Source organism: Phocoena sinus, chromosome 9, assembly GCF_008692025.1.
Source record: "Phocoena sinus isolate mPhoSin1 chromosome 9, mPhoSin1.pri, whole genome shotgun sequence".
NCBI classification, from domain to species: Eukaryota; Metazoa; Chordata; class Mammalia; order Artiodactyla; family Phocoenidae; genus Phocoena; species Phocoena sinus.
Genome location: NC_045771.1, coordinates 74816455 through 74843673, shown reverse-complemented (window position 1 = coordinate 74843673; position 27219 = coordinate 74816455). Strand labels below are relative to the sequence as shown.

At 38.1% G+C, this 27219-nt stretch overlaps 1 protein-coding gene across 1 annotated transcript in view; it reads right to left on the bottom strand.

Moving 5' to 3' along the window:
• The window catches only part of DNAH11 (dynein axonemal heavy chain 11), a 316314-nt gene that overhangs the window by 48255 nt on the left and 240840 nt on the right, over positions 1-27219 (bottom strand). The window contains 2 exon segments of the mRNA XM_032643357.1: positions 17888-18010; positions 19215-19450. Coding sequence (XP_032499248.1) covers positions 17888-18010; positions 19215-19450 — 359 coding nt within the window.

The window sequence follows — 27219 nt, the reverse complement described above, 5'->3', positions numbered from 1 at the left end:
AGTACAGGAGGAGAGAGAGGTCCAGTGGATCTTGCCAGCTTCAGGGCCGTGGTCTGGTGAAGGCTATGTCCTGCTATGACCCGTTTCATAGCTCTGCTTAGAGGACCTAGTAATACCTTCAGGCCTACAGGCAGTAAGGGCTTCCCGCTGCTGTAAATCCTATGTACCCTTAACACCTCTACTGGGATCCCTTTGCCCTTTGCTCTGCAAATTCTTTTTGTAAATAGTCACTATGTTAACTCTGTCAAACAATTCCAGCCTACTGTGTGGTCTTTTTCCTGCCAGGAACCTGCTATGAGGCTCTAGCCACGGGGAAGTTATTTTGGCACTCATGCATCAGACAGACAGAACCCATGAACTCTGGAACTTCTCAAATTCTTCCATCAAAGTGGCCTGAACTGCGCTGGAGTGAAAATTCATCTAAGGACCCTGGGAGCATGGCTGAAGCAAGGAGTATCTTCTCAGTCTCCTATTTTACCTTAAATACTTACTAAGATTCTGAATTCTTCCCTATTTAGTGTATATTTTCATTATAGAGGTATCATCATGACAATGATAAGAATGTTACCCAAAGCCCATATTGTTTTTAATTTAAATATAGTGTTTTAAATAATCATGAGGGAAAAAAGTGACTACTTATCTCACTGACTTACGGGAGAGATGTTACCTTCCTAAATTTATCAACTTTGGTAAACTGGATCAATTCAAAAGAAAGACACTGTACAATAAGTTCAGCATTCAGGCAATGCTGAATCCTCTTTACTAAAATGTCACAATATTTGCAATAACTCTTTTTAAACTTGAGGAGAGATACTCAGAATGCCCTAATGTGACAATATCTTAGGCTGCTGTTGGTGGATGTTTCATAACTGTGTCTTGCTCTGAGATGAAGTCTCTTGCATCGAATAGTGAGGAAAGGGTACCTGATACACTGGCCACTCTATGTGACTAGGGAGATTTTTATAAAACAATTTTAGTGTGTAAAGATTATTTAAAGATCAGAGTTTTTTTAAATCGCTGAAGCTTTCATCACTAAATCACTGAGTCACTGAAGCTTTCATCATCACAGCTAAGAATCTCAAAAGATTGATCAGATTCATGACCTAGTGTCTACATCCATTTCTCAACTTTTGTTTCCATTGTAATGATCCTATATTTCAACAAAAACTTTCACAGTTCTCCACAAACCTATGGACAATTAATCTTCGACAAAGGAGGCAAGAATATACAATGTGGAAAAGACAGGCTCTTCAGCAAGTGGTGTTGGGAAAGCTGGACAGCTGCATGTAAATCAATGAAGCTAGAACACACCCTCACACTATACACAAAAATAAACTCCAAATGGCTTCAAGACTTAAATATAAAACAAGACACCATAAAACTCCTAGAAGAGAACATAGGCAAAACATTCTCTGACATAAATCATACCAGTGTTTTCTTAGGTCAGTCTGCCAAGGCAACAGAAATAAAAACAAAAATAAACCACTGGAACCTAACCAAACTTACAACTGTTGCACAGCAAAGAAAACCATTAAAAACAATGAAAGAAAAAAAAAAAACCTATAGAATGGGAGAAACTATTTGCAAACGATGCAACAGACAAGGGCTTAATCTCCAAAATATACAAACAGCTCATACAACTCAGCAACAACAACAAAAAACCAAACAACCCAATCAAAAAATGGGCAGAAGACCTTAATAGACATTTCTTCAAAGAAGACATACAGATGGCCAGTAGGCACATGAAAAGATGCTCAGCATCACTAATTATTAGAGATATGCACATCAAAACTACAATGAGGTACCACCTCTCATCGTCAGAATGGCCATCATTAAAAAGTCTACAAATAACAAGTGCTGGAGAGGGTGTGGAGAAAAGGGAAACGTCCAGCACTGTTGGTGGGAATGTAAGTTGGTGCAGCTACTACGCAAAACAGTATGGAGGTTCCTCAGAAAACTAAAAATAGAACTACCGTATGATCCAGCAATCCCACTTCTGGGCATATACCTGGATGAAACTATAATTCAAAAAGATACATGCAACCCTATGTTCATAGCAGCACTATTCACAACAGCCAAGGCATGGAAACAACTTAAGAGTTCATCAACAGATGAATGGATAAAGAAGAGGTGGTACATATATACAGTGGAAAACTACTCAGCCATAAAAAAGAACAAAATAATGCCATTTGCGGTAAAATGGATGCAACTAGAGATGATCATACTAAGTGAAGTAAGTCAAAAAGAGAAAGACAAATACCACATATCATTTATATGTGGAATCTAAAATATGGCACAAATGAACCTATCTACAAAACAGAAACAGACTCACAGACATAGAGAACAGACTTGTCGTTGTCAAGGGGATGGTGGGGAGGGAGAGGGATGGACTGGGAGTTTGGGGTTAGTAGATGCAAACTATTACATTTCAAATGGATAAACAACAAGGTCCTACTGCATAGCACAGGAAACTATATTCAATATCCTCTGATAAACCATAATGGAAAAGAATATAAAAAAGAATATATATGTATAACTCAATCACTCTGCTCTACAGCAGAAATTAACACAACACTGTAAATCAACTATACTTCAATAAAATTAAAAAAAAATCTTTCACAGTTTTTGGTTAAGTGTCCAAGCTTGAAAAAATCTTCCCAACAAGCTACTTTGGAAGCCTTTTTTTTATTAAGTTGAATGGTGAAGTCTTCAAGTTTTGGTTTGTTTTCACTTAGGACTTCCTAGTGTTTAATTTTGTTCCAGAAGGAAAAAAGCTTAATTCAGGTGGCAACCCTCTTCTAAGCCAGTATATCTGTATAATACAGACTTCCCTTTAAAAAAAAAAAAAACGATCAAAAAAAGAGTATTCACATCACCGTTAAAGTGAAACACTGAGAACAGCAAGAGATAAACGAACTACAGGCCAATTGTTAAAAGTGAACCAAGGAGTGGCTGCTAGTTAACACTGTTGCACATATCTTCCAGTTGACACGCTCATTAAGATAATCATTACCTTATAATTTCTTCAGTTATTTGTTTTTATCATGAAACATATTGCAACCAAATATTCATTCACTCAGCAAGCAGTTACTGAACACCTACACAGTGCCAGCCTGTCAGAGAGTCTTCTAGACACTGGGGCTTATAATCGTTACCAAAACAAGCATGGTCTTTCCTCTAACATTATTACTTACTCTCTCATAATAGGTATATGACTACAACATTTTACATACCGACTCATTTATTCTTTTACTTATCCAGTTCAATAAATAAATGTGTATTAAGTGCCTACAATGTCCGGTCATATAAAGATCAAAGATCTGCCCAATTAAAAGAAAGGCAAAGGATCTGAATAGATACTTCTCCAAAGAAGATCTACAAATGTCCAATAAGCACCTGAAAAGATGTTCAGCATCATTAGTCATCAGGGAAATGCGAATCAAAGCCACAGTAAGGTGCCAGTTCACACCCACTAGATGGTTATAAAAAAAAAAAAACACTGACAAGTATTGGTGAGGATATAGAAAAATTAGAACCCTCATACATTTCTGATGGAAATGTAAAATGGTGTGACCAATTTGAAAACCAGTTTTCAGTTACTCACCATCTTAAACATAGAGTTACCATGTAACCCAGTGATTCTACTCCTAGGTACATGCTCAAAAGACTGGGAAGCATATGTCCCTACATAATTTGTACACAAATGTTCACAGCTGCATTATTCATAATTACCAAAAGGTGGAAACAACCCACTGTCTGTAAACTCATGAATGGATAAACAAATTGTGTTATATCCAAACAAAGGAATATTACTCAGCCATGAAAAGGAAAGAAGTACTGATACATGCTACAACACAGATGAACCTTGAAAACAAGTGAAAGAAGTCAATCACATCTAAGTCCACATATTGTATGATTCTATTTATTTGAAATGTCCAGAAGGGGTAGATCAATAGAGATGGAAATCAGATTAGTGGTTGCCTAGGGATTTCAATTCTAAAACTGATTGTGGTAATGGCTGCTCAATGCTGTGAATACACGAAAATCCACTGAATTGCCCACTTTAAATGATTAAGTTGTATGGTATGTGAATTACACCTCCATAATGGTGTTACCCAAAGTGGACAAAAATGAACAGCAATCTAACAGAAGGTCAGTCACTTACATTTGAGCTTTTATCAATCTGTAAGGTAAGTAACGGTGCTAATTATAGTTTCTCAGAGGTTCAGTCTTCACTTTTGAGCCTAGTGAGGTGTGTTACAGGATGGTCTTAATCGGTAAGGACACCTTTCTTAGTCAATCTGCTTCTTTTTGACTGAAGACATATTCAACCATATCTACATTGACTGCACCATCAAAATTTCTCCCCTTAATGGAGCTTCCCTGTCCAAGGGTTTCCAAAACTGATCTCACAAATAGCTTTGAGAAAATCTTTCTTTGCTAGTGTCATTCGCTATATTACTATTGGCCTAGATTTCAAGACTTCCATGATTGGCCCTTAACGGAAATTTCAAGACTGATGGTTTCACGTAATTACTGCCTGGGGTTCTCACACATAAGCCATTCCAAAGTTTATACTCATTTACATCTCCATCATAACAAAACTCATACTTTAAAATAAACCTCTGTGTACGTCGTCTTGTGATTTTCTGACTACTGCTCCATCTTGGTTTGAATTCATTCCTCCCTCGTGTAATGACTCTGAGAAATGCCAGGTCTATCACGACCTTCTGTGATTTCACACTGAATTTGCTTATGAATTTTCACTGGGTTTTGATTCACATCTCATAAACTTCATTTTTTAACCACTAACCTCTATCCCCAGATGAAAAAGGACTTTAAACATTTTTTCACTTGAAAAATGTACATTTAAACGAACACTGAATGAATCAAGTCCAGTATTTTCATTACTGTTGTCTAATGGGACAGCTCACTGTGGCAGGGTTAGGAACTGCGGTATGCAATTCAGATTTGAGGTGTGTGCAGTGGGTGGGGATGGAGAGGGTACTTGAGAATCAAAACAAGCCCCTAGCAAGAAGGCTAACATATTCTACTGTACAGCACAGGGAACTCTGCTCAATACTCCGTAAGAACCTAACTGGGAAAAGAATCTGAAAAAGCATAGATACATGTATCTGTATAACTGAATCACTTTGCTGTACACCTGAAACTAACACAACATTGTAAATCAACTGTACTCCAGTGTAAAATAAAAAGTTAAAAAAAAAAAAAAAGAACCCAGATGACTAACACATTTGAAAGTCAGAGGTGTTCAGGCCTCATGGAGAAATCCCTGTAGAGGAGTTGAAGAATTCTTTCTGTAAATGGCCGGAGAGTAAGTATTTCAAGCTTTGTCAGCCACATACGTCTCTGCCATATATGCTTCTTTGTTGACAGCTCTTTAAAACCATCCGCAGCTCCTGGGCCACATCAAGACAGGCTGCTTGCCCATCGCCACGCTACAGGGTCCGCCAGTTAGTGGTATCAGCATCCTCTCCTCTCAGTGCAACAGCAGCTAATGCCACTGGACTACCCAGTAGCAGCAAGTTACAATTTTTCCAGTTAGCCACTACACCTAAGCGTGCTTCCCTCTCTAGGTTTCCGAGGAAAAAAAGGGAGGGACCAGCCAATACGGAGCATGAGGTTCTGACAATTTTGCTTGTGGGTGCAGGTGACACTAGCTTTTAACTCATCAAATATGTATTAAACCAAACATCTCAGTTAGAGCCACACTCCATAAGGTGACTGACAGATGATTCTGTGGTTCTAAACCTCCCTTGCATACCCACATATGCCCTGAGGCATTCACACACCCCAGTGTGAGAACCAGAAATCCATCTGCTAGAGGGACAGAGCTGACTTTCTCTGTGAAGAGACAGTTAATCCGGGAACTTGCCGCGCTGATGGCAAAGAGAAGGATATCTGTCTATAAAACTGGTTTTCTATTTTGCTCTGAAACATTACTTTATAGGTTTACATTTCCCAGGGATAGTAAATTATCCTCAATTGGGGTGTTTATGATCTATGAAAGGCAAAAACTACATAATGACTCAGTGGGTTTTGTCATTGCTGCTAGGTTAATTTTTGGTTAATCTCTGATCTGGGAAAAATAAACTGACGGCTAGCACTCTCTCTTGACTTGAAGGATCCAAAAAACAACGGAGTTAACCAGAGGGGTGGGAAAAGCAAACAATCACTGTGTTGTTTTTGTGAAAAACAGGAGTCCAGAGTTTGTAACTTCTAGAAAACACAGCAGGCAGCTCTGAGCGCTTGAAATGCAAAGCCAAGGAGAAGCAACAGCAGGTGTGGGAAGGGCAACCTGAAACTTGGACCTCTACTCTCTTCCAGCTATTCGGTAAAAACTGTAGTTCTTAACCCACCCTCCAGCCCCACGCCCCCCAGGAACAGGAGTCGGGCCCCTGACACTGCATCGCAGTGAGAAGCAAGCGGGGCAGGGGTCTCTGAATGTGGGCTGGAATTGCTCCCAGAGGGTTTTTACTCATCCCTCCAAGGGACTGGGTTCCTCCTGCCCCCTTTTCTCTCTGGCTGAGAAGTGCTGGTTTGGACATGACAGACTGATTATATGAACTCGCAACTGAAATAAAACGGGTTTTCCCAGTAAAAACACCATATTTTAATTGGATAGGACAGAGAGTGAGCTGTCCACATTCTGTCTCACCTAGCAGAGTTGTAATTTTAGAGCCAGAAGGGCCCCTAGAGATCATTCAATGGATTATTTTTTATGGACCTTAAAGGTTTATGACTTGTCCAAGGTCATATAGCTTAGTGGCAGAGATGGGACCGGAACCTGGGTCTCTAGACTCCTAGTATAAAGTTCACTGCATCCCACTGCAGGGTAATTTGCTCTGTTTGATGACGACAGCTTGTAACCCTGGCCTCTGTGGACCTGTCTGACCACTGATCACAGGAGAGTGCTGAGAGAATATGACTGACTCAATAACAATCAATGACCACTAGAGAAAAAAAATATAAGGACACAGCTCAGAGGACATGCCCAGCTGATCTTTGGTTAGACATGCTGTCCTTGTTTATAAAAGAGACTAGCACTGATTATCGAGGTGCCCAGCCTGAACCCAAGGGCTATAATTTCTGATGGATATTTTCATAAAATGAATTACTTAATTTATAAAATTTTAAAAGTAAAAAACTTTACTTACAGAAGTTTTCTAACTTCTGGCTTTCAGGAAAAGAAAACATAATACTGAAGTATGCCAAAGTGCTCAGTGAATTATTGTAATGTTGAATGAGTTATTGTATAATAAAGACAATCATCTATAAATTGACTATAAATTTAGTTTTCCATGTGTCAGGCTGGCATAAAAATCAGGTACTTGGGAATTTCAAAATTCTTTCAAAGGTTATTCACAATCCAGCCAAAAGTTATCATGGGGATGAAAAGATCTGTAATTTCTTCAAGTCATGGGAGGTCATTACTATTTTGGAGGATGGATATGCAATTACATTTAAAATACTTGAAAATAATTTCTTGGCTAATGTTCACAGCATTTCTGTGATAGACTCGGGGGAACATCTCTCCCAATTCTCGGATTTACCTGAAAACCAGAATCTCTGTGAGTTGAGAGATGCAGCATCATCTCAAAATAACCAAGATGAGAGTCTGAAGTCTGAGATTACCATCTGCATTTCTTATTTCTGAGAAATATGTCTAGAAACTAAGGAAATGTCTTTCACTTCTGTTGGCACTGAACGCCCTCAGTCTTGGATCATAAAAACCTACATGAATTTCTCTAGTGATCAGATATTCTTACTACGTGAACAAACCTGCCATTATTTTTTATTGCCATGTAAAACCAGATATGGAAAAGCAGCAATATTCAATGTAGAGTAAGGACTTGCTTCTGGGGCAGATCCAAGTCTTTACTAGGAATGGCTGCAGTAAAATGCTATTTTTAAAAAACATTGGCAAAACCTTTCTTACAACACAGTTTGGCGAGAAACTTTTGAAAATATTGTATTATTATACTGAAGGTTGTCCCTCTAGGATGGATGATTCAGAGAGCTAACACATTCTCTGAATAGGAGGAAGTCCATTCTCCAGGCCTCACCAGAGCTGCTTTGTCAAGGTGAAGAGATAGCAGGTGGGTTTTGAGATAAGTAAATAAAATAGTTCCAGGAGTTGGGGGAAAAAAACACACTCAGGAGAAGCAAAAAACCTTCTCAATAGACATCTAAAAGCCTTACTGCATGTCCCGCTGTTTCAAATGAAAAGCTTCTAGATTAGACTTGTGAGCTGCAATAGCCCTGGCTGGGCGCACAGCTGAAGGGTCAGGTGCCGTGCGGGCAGCCGGGAGGGGTTACTTAACAACCTCGGCAGGAAGGCCGGAGCGAGGTGGTCAAACCCGGCTCGGGAAGAAAGGATTCGGCTCAAAGCTGCACAGCTGGCCAGATGTTCAAGGAAAGGAAGGAAAGAAAGTCCTGAATTGAAATTAGTTGGCTCACTGCTTCATGCAGTTAATATAACCAATATGTCCTTCTTAAGATAAAAGCAAACTTCGATTCGAATTTTTTAAAAAAAGATTAAAGTCACAAGAGTCCAGATACCACTGAACAGGAAAAAAAAAAAAGCGAAAAAAATCATAGCTTATTTCCCCTTTGATATACGTATATAGCCTATATGTATAAAACATACATGTTATATATATTTATAAATGTACTTCAATATATCCTTATTTAAACATTATAATGTAGCATGAAAAATGAAATTCTGGTTCCATTTGTATTGTTCTTTTTTTAGAAAATTGCTTTTTTAAAGAAAAGATTCTAAAGGTTATGAATCTGTGGCCCTGTTTGATATTTTCTTTCAGATAAACTCAAACAATGTTAGCAAGATGAATGAGAAAATGTACTACCTGTAGACCCTGAATATTACACCTAAAATTTTTTAGATTGAATTTAGGGACAGCAAGGTTGCTGGAGGTTTTTTCTGCAATTAAACTTTGTTTTTTCAACTTTAGAAATTGGGAGAGACTAGAATGCCGAATTCTACCAGATGCGGGCTTGAACTGACTTGAAAATAAAAATATACTTACCCCTAGGGACATAATGAGAGAACTACATCACTCCAGAGTTTATTGAAAAACCATAAGCTTCCAGCTCAAGAGAGCGTGTTCTATTCAGTGTGGGGTTTAATTTAACGTGGTTCTATCTTAAATTTCGCCCAGGAACTCATTCAAAGAGATCCATAATCAACTACAGAACAAACGCATGGCAGCAACTCCAAGAGCAGCGACATAATCATAGTTAAACTGGAAACTTGCTAACTAAAACAATTCTTACTAATTTTAGCACAACCTTCAGGAAATTTAGTCATTATAAAATAAATACTATCTGTAAAATGCTGTCTCTCATTTGATTATTTCTATAAAAATGAAATTTCTATCATATAGCTAATATTTCTATTAGTTTTAAGTTTCTTTCTAGGAAATGCTACTTAAAAGACTATTACTAAAAGAGTAACCATATGAAGTTAAATATAGAATGAAGTATAAATTGTCTTTAAGAAACATTTATATGCTCAGGAACAAGCTGAAATACATCTTGCAGTAAGGTTACTCCAGCTAAAATTAAAGTTCAAAAAGTACTTCAGTAATATTTGGGGAGATTCGAAAGATTAAAGAGAGAATTTTATGAAGATGCTTTACAGATCAACAGCTTCTCTAATATGTAAGCAAGTAAATTTGCTTTGGAAAAAATACGTGTTGATAAAACTTCCCAGATAGGTTTTCTGTCGATTGATACCATATGATATATTTTACTTAAGATTAGGATTATCTGGAGTTTGGTGGATTTAATTATTTGTAATTACCCAGCTGTTGTCAGCCTGTGGTCATTTTATGACTGGGTATCTACTGTGTGGGTCAGGTTCAACTGTATATCTTCTCAAGCACAGATTTAATGTGCTATTGATGAAACCATTACTACAGCCAAATTAAAGTCTGGGCTGATGTATTGGTCCACAGGGAGCTGTCAGACATGAAAGGAGTAATTAGTATTCATTACTTCATACTGCACAACATTCCAATTATTAATGAACTTCAACTTTTGGACTATGCTGTATATATCACAAGCATCTTCTCAGACATTCATTATTAGGAAGAATAGACTAATACTGTTTTGTTTTTTTTTTAAGGCCCCCAGAGCAAAGAGAACTAAAATAAACAAAAACACTATAAATAGCCAAAAACTTTCTGAGGGATGTGGCTTTCTCTCAGGAGTATGAAAGTATTATTCCACATGCCCTTGGAGAAGATGATACAGTACAGACATTCTGGGTAAATGCACCAGTTTTGCAATCCCTGCGGGTTGTTTCCTCTTTCTTTTGCTTGTTTTCAATGCTATTTTATGTTTACAATACAAAGGGTAACATATTTGTAACTCCACAGGGGATCTCAAAGAGTAACATAGAAATGTAAAGATAGAAGGAGATGGAAACAAAATCAAGTAAAATGTTCATTGTTCGAGATCAGAACAGAAAAGACCTATTAGAAAGCTGATAAACATGCAGATTAGTTTGGGATGGGATCAAGATAAAGTCAATAGTTTTCTGTTCCTGTTTACCGATGGGCAACTCTATTATTAAACAAAACCATATCAACATGTTTCTATTAATTTTGTTTTCCATTGTTTTCTCCCAGTTTTTATTTACTGTATTAAAAGAAAGGTAATTCCTATTTCTACCAATCCTTTTTTTTTCTATATCCACTTATAGGTTCCAAATGTATACATATTTTTAAAAAGTTCCTCTCTCGCTTTTAAAACTTACATGAAGGAACAAAAAAGCATTTGCTTTGCTTAAACATACTTCTTGTGAGGTAAAAACAATACAGTCACTAAAATACCAAATTTTATTCCAAAGTACTTTTAAAGCTTTTATGAATAAAACTTCTTAAAATTTGGAGTGTCCTCATTTTTTTTCACTCAGAAAAAGGGGTGGAGAAAAAAACCCAGGTGGTAGGAATAGTTCCTCATAGGAAGAGGTAGCTAATAGTATCAAATATACAAATCTTTCGTGTTATTAAAAAAAACAGCAGAAGAATGAAAGTTCCTAACTCAGTTCTCTGGAAGACTTCACAACCCTTAAATACTATGGTGAGCACGTAAATGTGTACAGCTTTGGAAAGCAATTTGCCATTTTCTTTTAAAGCTTACTGTGCGTACTCTCTAGAACCCAACTATTCTACTCCAGAATATAAACTCTGAAGAACCCCTTGCTGTGTGCACCTTTAGATACGTATATGAGTATTCAGTATGTTAATATTCATAGCAGCATGTCTTGAAATAGCAAAAAAAATCGGAAAATCACCTAAGGGTCCTTCAATAAAAATATTCAATAAAGTGAGAAAGAGCCACGCCACTGAATATAACAGTGAAAAAAATGAGATTAGAGTTAAATGAAAAGAATTAGAGCTAAAAGCAAGAATATAGCTAAGTCTTAGAAGCATAATATTGAGTAAAAAAATTCAAGCTCCTTTTAACTATATAAGCTATGATGGATTTTTATAAAGTCCCAAATCAGACAAAAATAAACAGTACATTGTTTTGGAAAATGCATATATATAATAAAACTATTTTAAATAAAGTAATGAAGTGATGATGAAATTTAAAATACTGACTATCTTTGGAGATGAGGCAGAATTAGAAACGAGAGGAGCACAAAGGTGGATTAAAGAATACTGGTCATCTTTCAGTTCATAATTTGAATGGCAGATACCTGTCTAAATTATTATTATGATTTATAACTTCTATATATTATATATTTTATATGTATCAGTATTAAATAATAAAATTTAAATAACCAAAACCCTCTACTGCTTTTAGGTGGCAACTTAAAACATCAAAAGATATGACGGATTCCTCCCCTCCCCACCCCTCCCTTTTGCTGATACGCTTTGTGACTCAACTCATGGTTCATCCACACTTCCCATGTCTGAAAGACAAGGTCTTACTTCACTAGGTCTGTTTGAACATCTGGTCCATGCTCCCAATCACCCACACACTATACCCATCACTCGTTAAAGATTCAAGGGAAATAATACATATTGAATATCTGTATGTGCCATGCTTTTCGTAATTTTTTTCCTCACTAGACGACAAAACATAAACAGAAAAACAGGTTAACCAAACTTACCCCCAATCACCAAACTAGAGTGCAGCAGACTAAGATTTGACCCAAGTTCCATCTTACTACTTGAACCCCAATGCTAGTTTCTAACAACAACACACAGTGCATAAACCCCACCTCACAGTCGTAAAAGTCTCTCTTGAAAATGCACAGGTAGCAACCAAGACAATGGGTTGAGCACTGTATTTACTTTCGTTCCCTTTCTTTCCCCTCCCATTGTATTTACTTTTCTTCCCTATGGAAATGATGGAAAGACGCATGCTTAAAGAAACAATGTTTCTTTAAGGGTGGAAGGGATAGATTAGGAGGTTGGGATTAACATATATACACTACTGTATATAAAATAGATAAATAATAAGGTCCTACTGTATAGCACAGGGAACCCTACTCAGTACTCTGTAACAGCCTATACAGGAAGAGAATCTGAAAAAGAATATATATATATATATACATACATATATATATATAACTGATTCACTTTGCTGTATACCTGAACCTAACACAATGTTGTAAATCAACTATACTCCAATATAAAATAAAAATTAAATAAAAAAGGAAGAATGAATTAAAAATCATGTTAAAAGATAAGAAAGAGTACAATGAGTGGAAATTTAAAAATTGAGGCATTAAAGAAAGTGATGAGAAGCTTAATGGAAAGTATTAGCAAAAGTTAACAACAGGCATTCACGGAAGGCTAATTAACATATCCTTATTAACAATAAAATATAAAACAAAGCAGCAATGAAATAAGGATTCTATTATTTGATGTTTCTATTGGCTCTTGCTCATGGTGCCTTATTTCCTCGTGTGTTCTGTGATTTTTGTCTGTGAACTCATGTACCGTTGAATTAGATCTTTCACAATCCTCTAAAGTCTAGATTGACAGACATTATTCCAAAGAGGGTCTTCGTTTGCTTCTGCCAAGTGCACTAGGGTGTGACCAACCCAAGGCCACTTTAAAATAAGTTAATGGTTTGAGGTATTTTAGGGCACGCAAGTAATAAAAATTTGTCTTGGGGCTTCCCTGGTGGCACAGTGGTTGAGAGTTCACCTGCTGATGCAGGGGACATGGGTTTGTGCCCCGGTCCGGGAAGATCCCACATGCCATGGAGCGGCTGGGCCCGTGAGCCATGGCCGCTGAGCCTGTGCTCCGCAACGGGAGAGGCCACAATGGTGAGAGGCCCGGGTACCGGAAAAAATAAATAAATAAATAAATAAATAAATAAACAAACAAACAAAAAAATAAAAATTTGTCTTAAACATTCATAAGAAAGATGGATGTGGTAAGGAATTCTCTGGGGATATTTTTCCATCTCTTCCCAGCACCAAAGTACAGAAAGGAAAGTTTCCTTTCTGTAGTGCTGGGTTTTGCCCTTAAATAGAAGGTATGGCCCCTTGACGCTCTAGCATTAAGCAAGAATCTCTTAGCAGACTCCACACCCTGAATAGGCCCTAGACTTGGTCCAAGCTCTGTACATCCATCAAAACAGAAACCCAGTATTATCAGGTTTTAGCAGGTACCCTCAGGAAAAAACAGCTTTGGTGTTCCTTATCTTTCTATTTCCTGCTTTTTGGTCACACTTTTTTTTTTTTTTTGGTCAACTGAGTGATACATTTCAAAAAGTGTTTTTAATAATGTAACTAACATATTTAGTTGTTTTCCAGTATTCACATATCTAATCTGCCACAGTGCCAGAAATAAAAGTCTATGTTTTTATTGTTTTGTTTTTATTTTAGTTAACCACATTTTAAAAGGCATATAGTATGATTCTTTTCCATAGAGAACTTGTAATCTAATAAGGATATATAAGAGAATTTAAGCATATTTTAAGAATGACATATAAAGTCAAAATGACAGTCACACAGTATAGCATGTAGTATGCATGGGAAGCATTAAATGCAGAAAAGTTAAATTCCCATTTGATTGACTGAATAGCAGTTAAATTCCTAATGAAGTGAATTTGGGATTTGCATTGATAGAAAAGGTAAATAAAATAGCACATTATAGAAAGGGGGATTATCTGTGTGAAGTAATGAAAAATGAGGTTGGTAAAAGGAAACTCAGTAGTATCAAACAGGTAAAGCATTTTGCAGGTTTCACAGAAAAGCTTTAATTCAATTCAAAGTAATTGACAATAGAGAATTCTTAATGGGAGTGATGAAACGAGCAATATTAAAAAAAATTATTTTAACCACTCTCTGGGTTGGAGAGAAGTAAGTAGAGAAAGGATGTAAAGGGATCACTACAGTCAGCATGAAGAAATGAATGGCCTAAACTACACTGTAAGGTACAGATATGAAAACAAAACACAAATGAGAAAATAAACAGAGTTTAGGGGAAAAACAGAATGGAAGAGTAGGAAGAGTCAGATTGGCAAAGGAGAATTCATAGGAATTCTACTGAAAGATGGTAGTGCCTATGTATTTGGAAAATCTGGTTAAGAAACTAGGTTTCCATGCATTAAATTTCATATAGCCTTGAGCATCCAAGAAGACAGTGACTAAGCTCTTTCAGGCCCCATTTTTCCATTCTGTGAAGTGAATGTTCCCTGTTCTGACTATATAGCATCTCCATAGATAATCACATCTTCCATGGTGCTTAACCAACTCTCTATGGAGATGTTCCCCAATCTACATGCTCAGCCAAGATTTTAAGCTCCATACTCACGTATTCCATGGCTTCTTAGACTTTTTCGAGAATGAGTGTTTAAAGTAGCACCTCAATCTCTGAATGTCTAATAAGTGAAATAGTTACCTCTTTCCCTGCACTTACTCCTATTCCTATATCACATCTCTCCATAAACCATACCATCATTTAACCTGGCAGAAGACTGGAAATCACCTTGAACCTTCCTTTTCCCTACTAACAAAATCCCGTTATTGACCATGAACTGATGATATTAACTCCTTGAGAATTCTTTGGTTTGCCCTCTCCTCTCCACCTCTACTGTCGCTGGCTTAGTTTAGGCTCGTATCATGTCTCAACTGGAATATTGCAATTGTTTGCTAATTGGACGGACCCTGGCTTTAGGTCCACGTGCCTTCAATCAATACTCCACACAGCCAACAGCGTCCTTTCAAAAACGTAAATCTGATCTCATTATTCCTAACATGCTTAAGAGTCTTCACTAGCTTCCCCACTGACTTATGCTCATAATTTTCAAGTGAAAATACGGAAAGTCCAGATGTGTTACTCCAGGAAGGCAAGGTCCTTTGGTCAAAAACACTGCTGTTGTCAACTAGTGTTACTGATAGGAACGGACCCCTTTAATGTCTTTGGGGAAAAAGCATTATCACCCAAGGCCAACCTATGGTCATCTGTGGGTACACAAGGATGTCAACATTCTGGGTACTGATAATCCAGTCTCATCTCTCTGAGTCCATACACCTCCCTTTCCCACCCCCAGAATGGGGCTTTCTACATATTTGAATCCTAACTGCAGGTCCCCAAAGCTGTTGGGCTGTTTTGTGTGTTTTGCTATTTGGTATTAGCTCTCTTGTTCCAGAATTCCCTTCTCCCAGTCTTCTGTCTGACAAATGCCCACTCACCTCTCAACTCACATTAAATGTAAATGTAATCAAACGCAATTTTTTCCACAAAGCCTTCCCGGGTCTCCACTATGGAGCTGATGATTCCTATCATGCATACTTCTATCATCACACCAATGGCAAGCATTACTTTTACTGTTTGTAGGTCTGACCTTCCCCTAAGGAAATGTAGCTCCTTAAGGGCAGGGTCTGTACCTTATCACGCTTTGAATCTCCAGCCCCCAGTACAGTGCCTGGCATCTAGCAGTGCTCAGAGAAGGTTTATTCAGTGACTAACAGAATATGAAATGACTCAGATTCTCTGAATAAAGAAACTCTAAAAACATCTAAAGAAACGGGAGATAAACATCTAAATTTACCTTCATAAAAGTGGTTGTTTCCACACGTAAGAGTTTAGGAGCTAAAACTGTGACGGTAACAACTGCATGCAATAAACACCGTTTATTATATTCTTACATATCATTTAAAATTCTCTTGACCTTCTAAAAAAAGCTAGAGTGATATGAGCAATTCTATAAAGCCTAATAGAGAGTGCTTATTCAGGAAATATTATTAATTTGGAATAAATTGTCCTGCTTTGATATTTTGTGATAAAGAATTTGATGCTTTATGAAAAATAATTTGTTTCTGAAATAAAATAAAAACCCTCTGGGATTCTTACTTACACTTAACTATAACCACACTGAGAAAAAAGTCAGGACTGAAGTTTATCAGGCTCTGGAAATTTCAGATTATCAAAAAAAAAATATATATATATATACACATAAATACAGAGAGAGAGAGACCAATTTTCTTACACCTAAATTGTGTTATTGAAGGTCCAAGTTAAAGCTAAGAGAATATTATTTCACTGACAAAACTTCTAGGTCTTCATAATAGAGTCAGAACCTTAATAACAAGGATTTCACTTTAGTGACATTCAAGATTCTACACTGTATCTTTAACACATCAGACACAGCTACAATTATATTTATGTTAGAGCTGCAGTTTGTCAAGTGCGTTATTAGATTGTTCTAAATGCATGTCTGGGTAAATTTTGGTTTATTAAACAATTATAAGTTGTCACTCACTATAAATGGATTTAGTTGGTGAGTTGTATAATAAATACTAATCAGTTAGAGACTTTTTACAAAATAGAAGTTAGTCACCCTTAAATAGGCCTATTTCCACTTAAAACTGACAGGAATAATCTAGTGATGAAAAGGGAGACAAGACACCTTTGAGGCAGAGAGTGGGTATCAAAGAAGAAGGGTGTTGGGGAAGTTCTGAATTACACCTTTGTGAAGAGAGAAAAAAAAAAAAGAGAAGGAAATCCACTGAAAGAAGCCTAATCAATGTTGATTTCTTGAGTGAAGAGGCACAGAGAGCTGTGGGAATGCCACAATCTCCCCTGAGCCCCACACAGGCTCAGAGACATAAGTGCTGCATCTTAACTTTTACACATTTATAGAAAGTGTGTGATGCCCCCTTGGAAACGGCTTCGCTGGCCCTGGGAGAATGTCCTGGACAGCCAGTGTCCGGGGGGATGGCAGCATTCGGAACATCACGTAGAGTTCACCAAGGGTGTGCCCAGTCCGCCACTGCCGGTATGCGGATCATCTTACGGGTCCGCTAATGAACTCTTTTCTTTCTAATGGTTATATATATTTTGAATGTATAGGGAAAGACAGAACCAACACAGTAAACCCATGATTTCGTAGATGCTATGACTTGGGGTAAGGCTGAGTTAAAAAAAAAAAAATAGAGTGGATTTAAAATAGTTTTTTAAAAATATTAAGTAAATAAGGATACAAGCAATATGCAGTTAAGGCAAACATACTAAAGGTGTTTTGCAAAGTACTGAAGGTAGAAAAACATTCAACTAATAAAGGAGCTAATGAAGGAACAACTAATAGAGGAGGAACTTACTCTCAGATTTGTGACAATGCATTTTTGGAATCTATAAATCAGGAATTGGGTAACATGAATCTAAATCCACCAAACAAAGAGTCTGAACATCTGGATCACGTCAAGGTTGCTTTGGTCTTAGAATGCAGGAGGCTTGGAATGGAAACTCAGAAACATCACCAAGAATATTCCCATAGATTACACGCGATTATGAGGCCAAGAAATAGAAGCTGATGATCAAACTCATATGTAGCACAAAATGTATGTTAAAAATTCAATAATACTTACTTTCCTCTTTTAATTGTGTTCCTGCCAAGCAATGGATCAAGGACTGGATCTATCGTTTCCTCAAGGTTTTCAAGTAAGATGACATCTCCAAAGGCCAAAGCGGTTTCAATGTCATTCAAAAACCTTAAAGTTCAGTCAGAATCAAGAAAAAATGTAAATGAGCACAGGGAAAGTGTTCAAAATTATTTATACTCAACTGTACTTCATTTAATGTAAATACTTTAGATGGAACAAACTAACTTAGAGAAAACTAAATATTTTATAAAGTAGTGTTTTCTTCAACTGGAATACATGGAAATTAAAGATTAGATTTTGAGGTAAATTTCAGTTATATTTTTCCAAGTGAAATTCAGTAGCGTGAACTAATAAGTCCATGTAAAAATTACTTACTTTTGATAGTAATCATGGTTGAAATAAATGTAACCTACCCAAACATTATAAATTTAAATTTACTCAATAGGTCCTCTTTTGATAAAAAAAAAAATTAAAATTATATTAAATGCCTTGTGGCTTTATCAAATTTTCATTTTTTAAACATTTAGATTCAGTCATGTAAAGTGGTGAACTATCTTTTTATTTCATTCCCACTCTCCAAAAATAGTTTCTCCTATTCAAAAATAATTTCCTCCAAGTATTCAGATAAGCAGAGACCATTTATCTGCACGACTGCAGACATTCCTTATTCCACTTTACATGTCAAAAGATGATGGAGGGGTGAAGTGAAGTATCAGTATGACTAAAATTATTTATTCTGCATTAACTGAAGACCAACTACATACCACAGAGCTTTCTACTTATCAGAAAACACTATCATGCGGACCGAGAGACAGAAAATCTCAGAGTAGATTCAGTTCTCAAAAGTGACATGTAAAGCTTGACTAAAAAATTATCTACAGGCACTCTGTTGGGAATTGAGCCATGTTAAATACCCACTGTAGGCGAAGTACATATTCAGGAATATAACTGCAACCACTGTTAAACCTATAGGTGCAGCTGACAATTCTTGGGTTACCATATGCCAAAGTCCTAAACAAGGATTATAATACATTGTATTACCATTCTTGGCCTTAGGAAATTTTTCCTCTCACGTTCAGTGTTTGTTCTAACCTTCCAACTAATTTCTTCTTCAGGTAAGTGGATGCCACCCAGCGTAAATGCCCTTTCAACAGAGATACTTTATGGGAAACGGGAGCAGGCAGATAAACAAGTCGTACCAAACTATCACATTTCAAAGTGGCAGCGAGGTCTAAGAAATGCCAGGACTTGGTAAAAGCCAGACCCATTTCCGGCAGCTCAACGGAAAGTCAACCCTTCAGGTTTCACATACCCTTTCCGGCCCACATGTGTGATTTTCAGGTCAGTTCCGTACTTGTTCTTGATCCACTTAATCCCCTGCTGCTGGGGATCTATCAGCAGGGGCCAGCGCTCGCAGTGTGTTAGGATAGCCGCGTTCTCCGTGGACATTCTGTCACTGGGCAGTCCTTCATTATTCCAGGTGGCAACCGTGGCATCATCCGTCAACAAGGCAATCATGCCCAGGCCTTCAGTTATTGGGATGGAGACCTTTAAAATCAGAGTTGAAGGCAATAAACTGTCAGTGTGGCAGAGCACAACAGACAAGAGAACAACAGACCAAAGAACACATACAAATTCCCCTGACTCTCAACAGCCAAATAAAACTCCCATCATGAAATACAATGCGACCCGATAAGCCCCCTGTTCACCTCTTGGAATTCTGCCCACTGCAGCATCCAACATCTGATTTGTTCCTGCATCTATCTGGCTTCAGGCAAAAGGGACTTTGCCCTCTATACACACCTATAGCAGCCCCAACAAGGTGAGAGTGAATTTAGACTCCAGCAAGGATGGCAGGACAACAGAAATGTATAATATTTGCCCAGTGGAGTAATCATCCCACATACGCAATGCTACATGGCACTCTCTTGCTTCCAGCATTTCATCTTTCTTCTACAGATCAACACTACAGAGAGATGACTTCTCTCTCTGGGGTGGGTTCATGGAATCTATTCAGTCCGCTGGAACTCCGGCAGCTTGTGGTGGTACCCAGCAACTTCGACTACAGCCTCTCCTCTGAGAGGGAACTGTCTACAGTGTGACTGTGAAGAGAAGCATTACAAAGTGGGGAGTTGTTGGGGGAGGGATAAATTAGGAGTACGGGATTGACAGATGCAAGCTATGTTACATAAAATAGATAAGGAACAAGGATTTACTGTATAACCTAGAAAACAATATTCAATACCTTGTAATAACCTATAATGGAAAATCACCTGAAAAAATATAAATACATAACTGAATCACTTTGCTGTACACCTGAAACTAACAAATATTGTAAATCAACTATACTTCAATAAAAAATTGTTTTACAAAAGAAAAAAAACCAAACTTGCCTCCTTTAAAAGAGAGAAAGAAGAAACCTATTTTTTTTTTGAAACCTGTTTTAAAGATAAGCATGAGTTGTTTACAAAAGTGGACTGATTTTACAAAAAATAAATAAGATTCTAGAAAGGAATTTATTAAGGAATTTATTCGATCAGTCATCAACGACCAAACGTTTATTGAGCACCTCCTACATATGTGTGGAGACACCACTATCAGCAAGATGAATAAGGAACTAGTCCCCTGGCTGGGTAAGGGGGCTAACATGGAAACATGCCTCCATAAGAGAGGGCAGTAAGAGCCCGACCTGGATGAAGTAGGCAGGGGAGGCTGTAGCAGCAGTAGGGGTTTGATTTCTTGGTTGCCCACAAAGCTTCAGCAAACAGAATGCTGGAAGAATTCCCACAATAAAGCTGGGATGCAACGTGAGGTTAGTATAGGAAAAGTTAGCATAATATGTCTACTGTTCCTACTGACAATGGTATCTTATAAATAAAGCAAACTCTACCTCCTAGTGATAGGAGCAAGCAGCCTTGATATCTGACTCCACAGGCAAATCGCTCTCTTACAGAATTAGCATCCTCTTATTAGCAAGAACTCCATGGCTTTAATTTCTTAACTTCTACTTAATACAAAGAACTTGAAACAACTAGAGGCTTAAAATAACTTTAATTTCTGATGCTATAAAGAATAAGCGTGTAGATCTTGTGTCCGAATTCAACAATTTGAATTGTTTGAGCACCTACTGTGTACAGAGTACAGTTCAGGGGATCAAAGAGAAGTCCCCCTTTGTTAATGGCCACTTTAACCTAGCAGGGGAAACAAAGCAGGTAACTCACACTATAGAATATCATAAATACTTTAAAATACGTTGAGACTTAAATTTTTAGAAACAAAGTTTAGGATATTTGCTTTACAGTATGATATTCAAATAGGCAGTTGCGTGACACAGAGAAATTTTTCCATCAAAAAATTTTTTGATAGTTGCAATACAGTTATCACTTTCACAGTAATTTTAACCTAGGTTTACAGTGGGGAAAATCAACCTCAATTCATATGTTATCTTCTTTTTAATCCACTCTTCTTTGCACAATTCCTTCAAGGAGTCTGCAAAAACAGAAACCAAGTGCGAAGAGGGAGTCCAAAGTCAGCCTAGCAATTCAGTGAGAATCCATTTAATTGCTTCATTTTAAATAGTGCAGCATGTGGTCAGTCAGGATGGAGCTGAAAAAAAAGGGAAACAGCCTCCCCTCTTAAGAAGTTTTACTAGAGGGAAAAGAACAGGTTGGAAGCACATACCCTGAGCCAAGCTAGACTAATCCTAACACCGAACGCCTATTAGGATCCTCTGAGAATTGACCAAGTGGTATATTCCAAAGGATAAAAGGGAACTTCCTGATGAGGTAAGACTCCCAGTTTCTTTTAATATGACGGTAACAAAACAACCAGTATTCGTAAGGTTTTAAGTGCTTACAAAATTTACTCTTATACTTACACTCTGTTCATTGCCTCACTTAAGCCTTACTGGAGTTCTGCCAAGTAGATGTCTCTCTCACTCTCTTTTTGCTCAGGACACTGAAGCTTAGAAAGGTTAACTCCATGTATAATACTTCCATGTATTGGCTCTGACTATAAACTGCTAGGTCAGATTAATGAGTGGAGCGCAAATGCCTCCTTGAACCTGTCCATGTCTTCATTTGTCTGCCTAGCAGACGATAACTTTGGAAACAATTTTGGGTAACAATTTTATCTGGACCCTCAAGGCCACGTACGCCCACTGTCCCTGTCCTTTTCAGTTACCACCACGCTGCTCTGTTTCTTCCCCATGCCATCCCCACTGTCACACTTTCTGACAACTGTTCCCACACATCCTATAGTATCCTAGTCCTATTTGGGCCAAACTCTCTAGCTCCCTCTACCTGCTTGTCTCAGCTAAAACCCAGCTCTTCACTAGGGCAGTGGCTCTCAACCCCAGGCTGTATATTAGAATCACATGAGAGCTTTCAAAGCTGCCAACATACCCCCCACCCCCAATCTCTAATGATTCAACTTCAATTGGCACCTATATGTTTTCAAAGTTCACTCCTACATGATTTAAATGTGCAACTGGAGTCCAAGAACCAATGCTCTAGGGTCTCACTTCCCTTGAGGGCTTTCTTAAGTAGACAGTTCATTTTCTTAATATTCCCATTACTGAAAAAATGTGTGTGGGTAACAGTGGTCATTCTTCTTACTCCCCTGCACATCATTCCAAGACCACAGCTCTTCCGTCCTTGAGGAAAAATGCCACCTCTGAGGCCCATGGAGTCCAGCTCTACAATCCTCTATGGTATCCTCCTCATATTAAAGCCTTAGCCACTGGTCCTTCTCACTTTCCAAGTTTGGCTATCAATCTGTGACAACCTCAGTGCTCATGGAGATGACGAATCCACTCTCCAGCCTTGACATCCTTCATGCCAAAGCTCTACACTTCCTTTCCACTCTAGCATTCTGGGGGAGGAGGCAGAGGGAGGGGAAAATATCAGAACCCGCTGGGAAGATCACACAACACCCCCATGCCTAGTCTCCCTTGCATACCCCACACCCTCAATGATGTTGGTATATTTTGGAAGGGTATTACACCATCTCCTTCTTTAGATGGAAATGCTATCCCAGACCTTGTAATAATCTGAAACTGTTTCATTATTGAAATCTAAACATCGAATACCCAATTCTTTAACCATGATTATCTATACCTCTCTCATACCTTTAAACATAATATCTACTCTTACCAATAGCATTAAGACATGCAGTCCTTTACCCATCACCTATTTTTCATTGTGGCAAAACATACATATCATAAAATTTGTCATTTTAATGTGTACAGTTCAGTGATATTAAGTACATTCACATGGTTGTGCAATCACCATTACAATCCATCTCCAGAATTTTTTCATCTCCCCAAGCTGAAACCTCATACCTATTAAACAGTAACTCCCGTTACCCCCTGCCCCCAGCCCCTGGCAACGACCAGGGTACTTTCTTTTTCTATGAAGCTGACAATTCTAGGTACCTGATATAAGTGGAATCACACAATATTGGTCCTTTTATGACTGGCTTATTTTACTTAACATAACATCTGCAATGTCCATCCAAGTTGTAGCATGCGTTAGAATTTCCTTCCTTTTTTAGACTGAATAATATTCCACTGTGTGTATACGCTACATTTTCTTTATCCATTCATCTGCTGATGGACACTTGGATTTCTTCTACCTTTTGGCTATTGTGAATAATGCTGTTATTAACAAATGCACAAGTATCTGTTTGAGTCCTTGCTTTTCCTTCCTTTGGGTAGTAGATCCCCCAGAGTGGAACTGTTGGATTATAAGGTAATTCTACATTTAGCTTTTTGAGAAACTCTATCATATGTTTAACCACTTTTTTTTTAACATCTTTATTGGAATATAATTGCTTTACAATGTTGTATTAGTTGCTGCTGTATAACAAAGTGAATCAGCTATACATATACATATATCCCCATATCTCCTCCCTCTTGCGTCTCCCTCCCACCTTCCCTATCCCACCCCTCAAGGTGGTCACAAAGCACTGAGCTGATCTCCCTGTGCTATGCAGCTGCTTCCCACTAGCTATCTATTTTACATTGGTAGTGTATATATGTCCATGCCACTCTCACTTCGTCCCAGCTTACCCTTCCCCCTCCCCGTGTCCTCAAGTCCATTCTCTATGTCTGCGTCTTTATTTATGTCCTGTCCCTAGGTTCATCAGAACCATTTTTTTTTTAGAATCCATATATGTGTGTTAGCATATGGTATTTATTTTTCTCTTTCTGACTTACTTCACTCTGTATGACAGACTAGGTCCATCCACTTCACTATAAATAATTCAATTTCATTTCTTTTTATGGCTGAGTAATATTCCATTGTATATATGTGCCACATCTTCTTTATCCATTCATCTATTGATGGACACTTAGGTTGCTTCCATGTCCTGGCTACTGTAAACAGTGCTGCAACGGACACTGTAACCATTAACTTTTAACTACACTCACATCTCTACCGAACCTAAACAGAGCCTTCCTTTCCTTAATCATTTTTCTGACTGTCACACGACCGTCCCTGTCTTCTTTTCCTTCTGGCTTATCTGCCTATAAATCTTGTACCCTGGCTGAAATAAACATTCTCTGTCTTCTCTTTCTGCTCCCAGACTGTGAGTATTGCTGATGAAAGCTTTATTACTGTGACTACAAATTTATCCTTTCCAAATTCATCTTTGGTTTCCTAAAGCTGCTTGGCAACACTTAACATCTACTCTCCAACTGCTCTCGATGGGTATTTTTGATGTTTTCACCACCCTCCTCCCAGCGTTCTTTGAGTTTCAATTTTCTTATCTTTGGCCAGCTGGCACTGCAATTTCCAGCTTCCCTGAGAGAAGAGAGACCAGCAGCTATGACTACATCAGCTTTCTTTCCCTGTATCAGTATCTCTGCCTGTGTCCACCTTTGTCTCCTTCCCTCCCACCTAAGTTGAAGGAGTCTTGCGTCTTCTACCTGAGGGTCATTCCATTTTCCTCTATTCTGATCCCTTCTTCCCAATTTCTGATGGATCAGGCCTCTTCCCCCTTTTATCATCAGCAATTCCTTTTCCATTCCTTCTCTGGAAGCATAGAAACGTGCTCTAGTCTCATTCATACTGAAAAAACAAACCCTTCACTTACTTCATGTCTCTAACTAGGCACTTCTGTTCATCTCCTTCTCTTCACAGGCAAATTCCTACAAGAACAATCTGCTTTTCCTGCCTCCTTTCCTCACTTCCTGAATAACTCAGGCTTCTGGCTCGTTACATCTTCGTGGTCACAAAAGACCTTCACATTACCAAGTCTGATGACACTTTTAGTTCTTAGTTCTTTTCTCACTTGTCTCTATGGCTTTGGCATCACTGACCATCCCCATGTTTCTACTCTTATCTCCTATGACAGCATTCTTGCCTGGGGCTTCTCCAGTCTCTGACTGGCCTTCTTCAACTTCCTCGACTTCCTGTTTACATGTCAGCACTGACTCAGCTCCCTTTGCTCTAAACCTCTTCCCTAGAAGATCTCACCACACCTACCTTATATAAATGACTCCCAGATATGACTCCCATCCAATAACACTCTTGTCCAGCTCTCTACTGGTTATTGACACTTGAATGTTTCAAAGACACCACAACGTTTCTAAAACCAAACTCTCTGTCTTTTCTCTCAAACTAATTGTATTTTATTTTTTTAAGCCTTATCCATATTTTAATCGTATTTAAATGTGCTTACATACATATGTTTTTAATAATGTAATGTCACCACTTTCTAAGGCCCCCAAATTCCTTTGAAATACTTTAAAAATTTTTTTTTAAATTTAATTTTATTTATTTATTTTTGGCTGTGTTGGGTCTTCTTTGCTGCACAAGGGCTTTCTCTAGTTGTGGCGAGCGGGGGATACTCTTCGTGGCGGTGCATGGGCTTCTCACTGCGGTGGCTTCTCTTCTTGAGGAGCACACGGGCTCTAGGCACATGGGCTTCAGTAGCTGTGGCACTCGGGCTCAGTAGTTGTGGCTCGCGGGCTCTAGAGTACAGGCTCAGTAGTTGTGGCGCACAGGCTTAGTTGCTCTGCAGCAGGTGGGATCTTCCCGGACCAGGGCTCGAACCCGTGTCCCCTGCCTCGGCAGGGAGATTCTTAACCACTGCGCCACCAGGGAAGTCCTCTCAAACTAATTTTTAATCTGAGGGAATAGCACCTTCATCTATTTACTTTCTCCCCATCAATCAATCCATTGCATTGTTTCATCAGCTCTTCTTCCTTGCCCCCTCTGGAATCACTCCCCGGCTTGCCATGTCTACTGTCATCACTTTGTTCAGTTCATTGTCTTCTGGACCGTCGTTCTAACAGATAACAATAGTCTCTTCCCCCTCCAAGTCCTGTTCCCTCTGTGGCCAGTGTGAGCTTTCAAATGAATAATCTGATCATGTCACAGACCTGCTTAAAATCCTTCAATGACTCCCCATGCCTCGGATTAAGTTCAAACTTCTTTTCTTAGTTTATTATATGGGGTTATAATATGGCCCCTCACTAATTCTGTAATGTTCATCTGTATTGTCCATTTTATAATTATACATCAGTTCATCTACAGTTTCTAAGTTATTTAACATTCTAACACTTAAATCACTTGGAACTCTTTTTATTTAACATGAAGCCGTGAAGGAGAGCCCTAGCTGTATTTCTGCCCAAATGGTTGGTCAGTTGTTCTATCACCATTTATTGAATAATCCATTACTTCCCCCACTGATACACAATGTACATTTAAGCACAAATTCATTTAAAAATATGTATTGGTAGTCTGGTAGTTCCTCAAAAGATTAAACATAGAGTTACCATACAGCTTAGAAAATTTCACTCCTAGGTATGTACCAAAGAGAAATGAAACATGTCCACACAAAAAATCTGTACATGAATAATTCAAACGTTCATAGCTACATTATTCATAATAATCAAAAAGTAGAAACAACAAAAATGTCCATCAACTGACGAATGGATAAATGTAATGTGGTATATCCATCTAAGGAATATTATTCAGTCATAAAAAGGAGTGAAATACTGACACAGGCTACATTGTGAATGAGCCTTAAAAATGTGCTAAGTGAAAGAAGTCAGTCATAAAACACCACATATTTTATGAGTTCATTCATATGAAATGCTGCAAACGGGGAAATCTTTAGAGACATAAAATAGATTAGCGGTTGTATAAGCCCAGTAAGAATGGGGTGACTGGGGGTGATAGCTAACGGGTGTAGGGTTTATATTGGGAGTGATGAAAATGCTCTAGAATCGACTGTGATGACAGTTGCACAGCTCTATGAATACACTAAACACTGAATTGTATACTTCAAACGGGTGAATTGTATGGTAT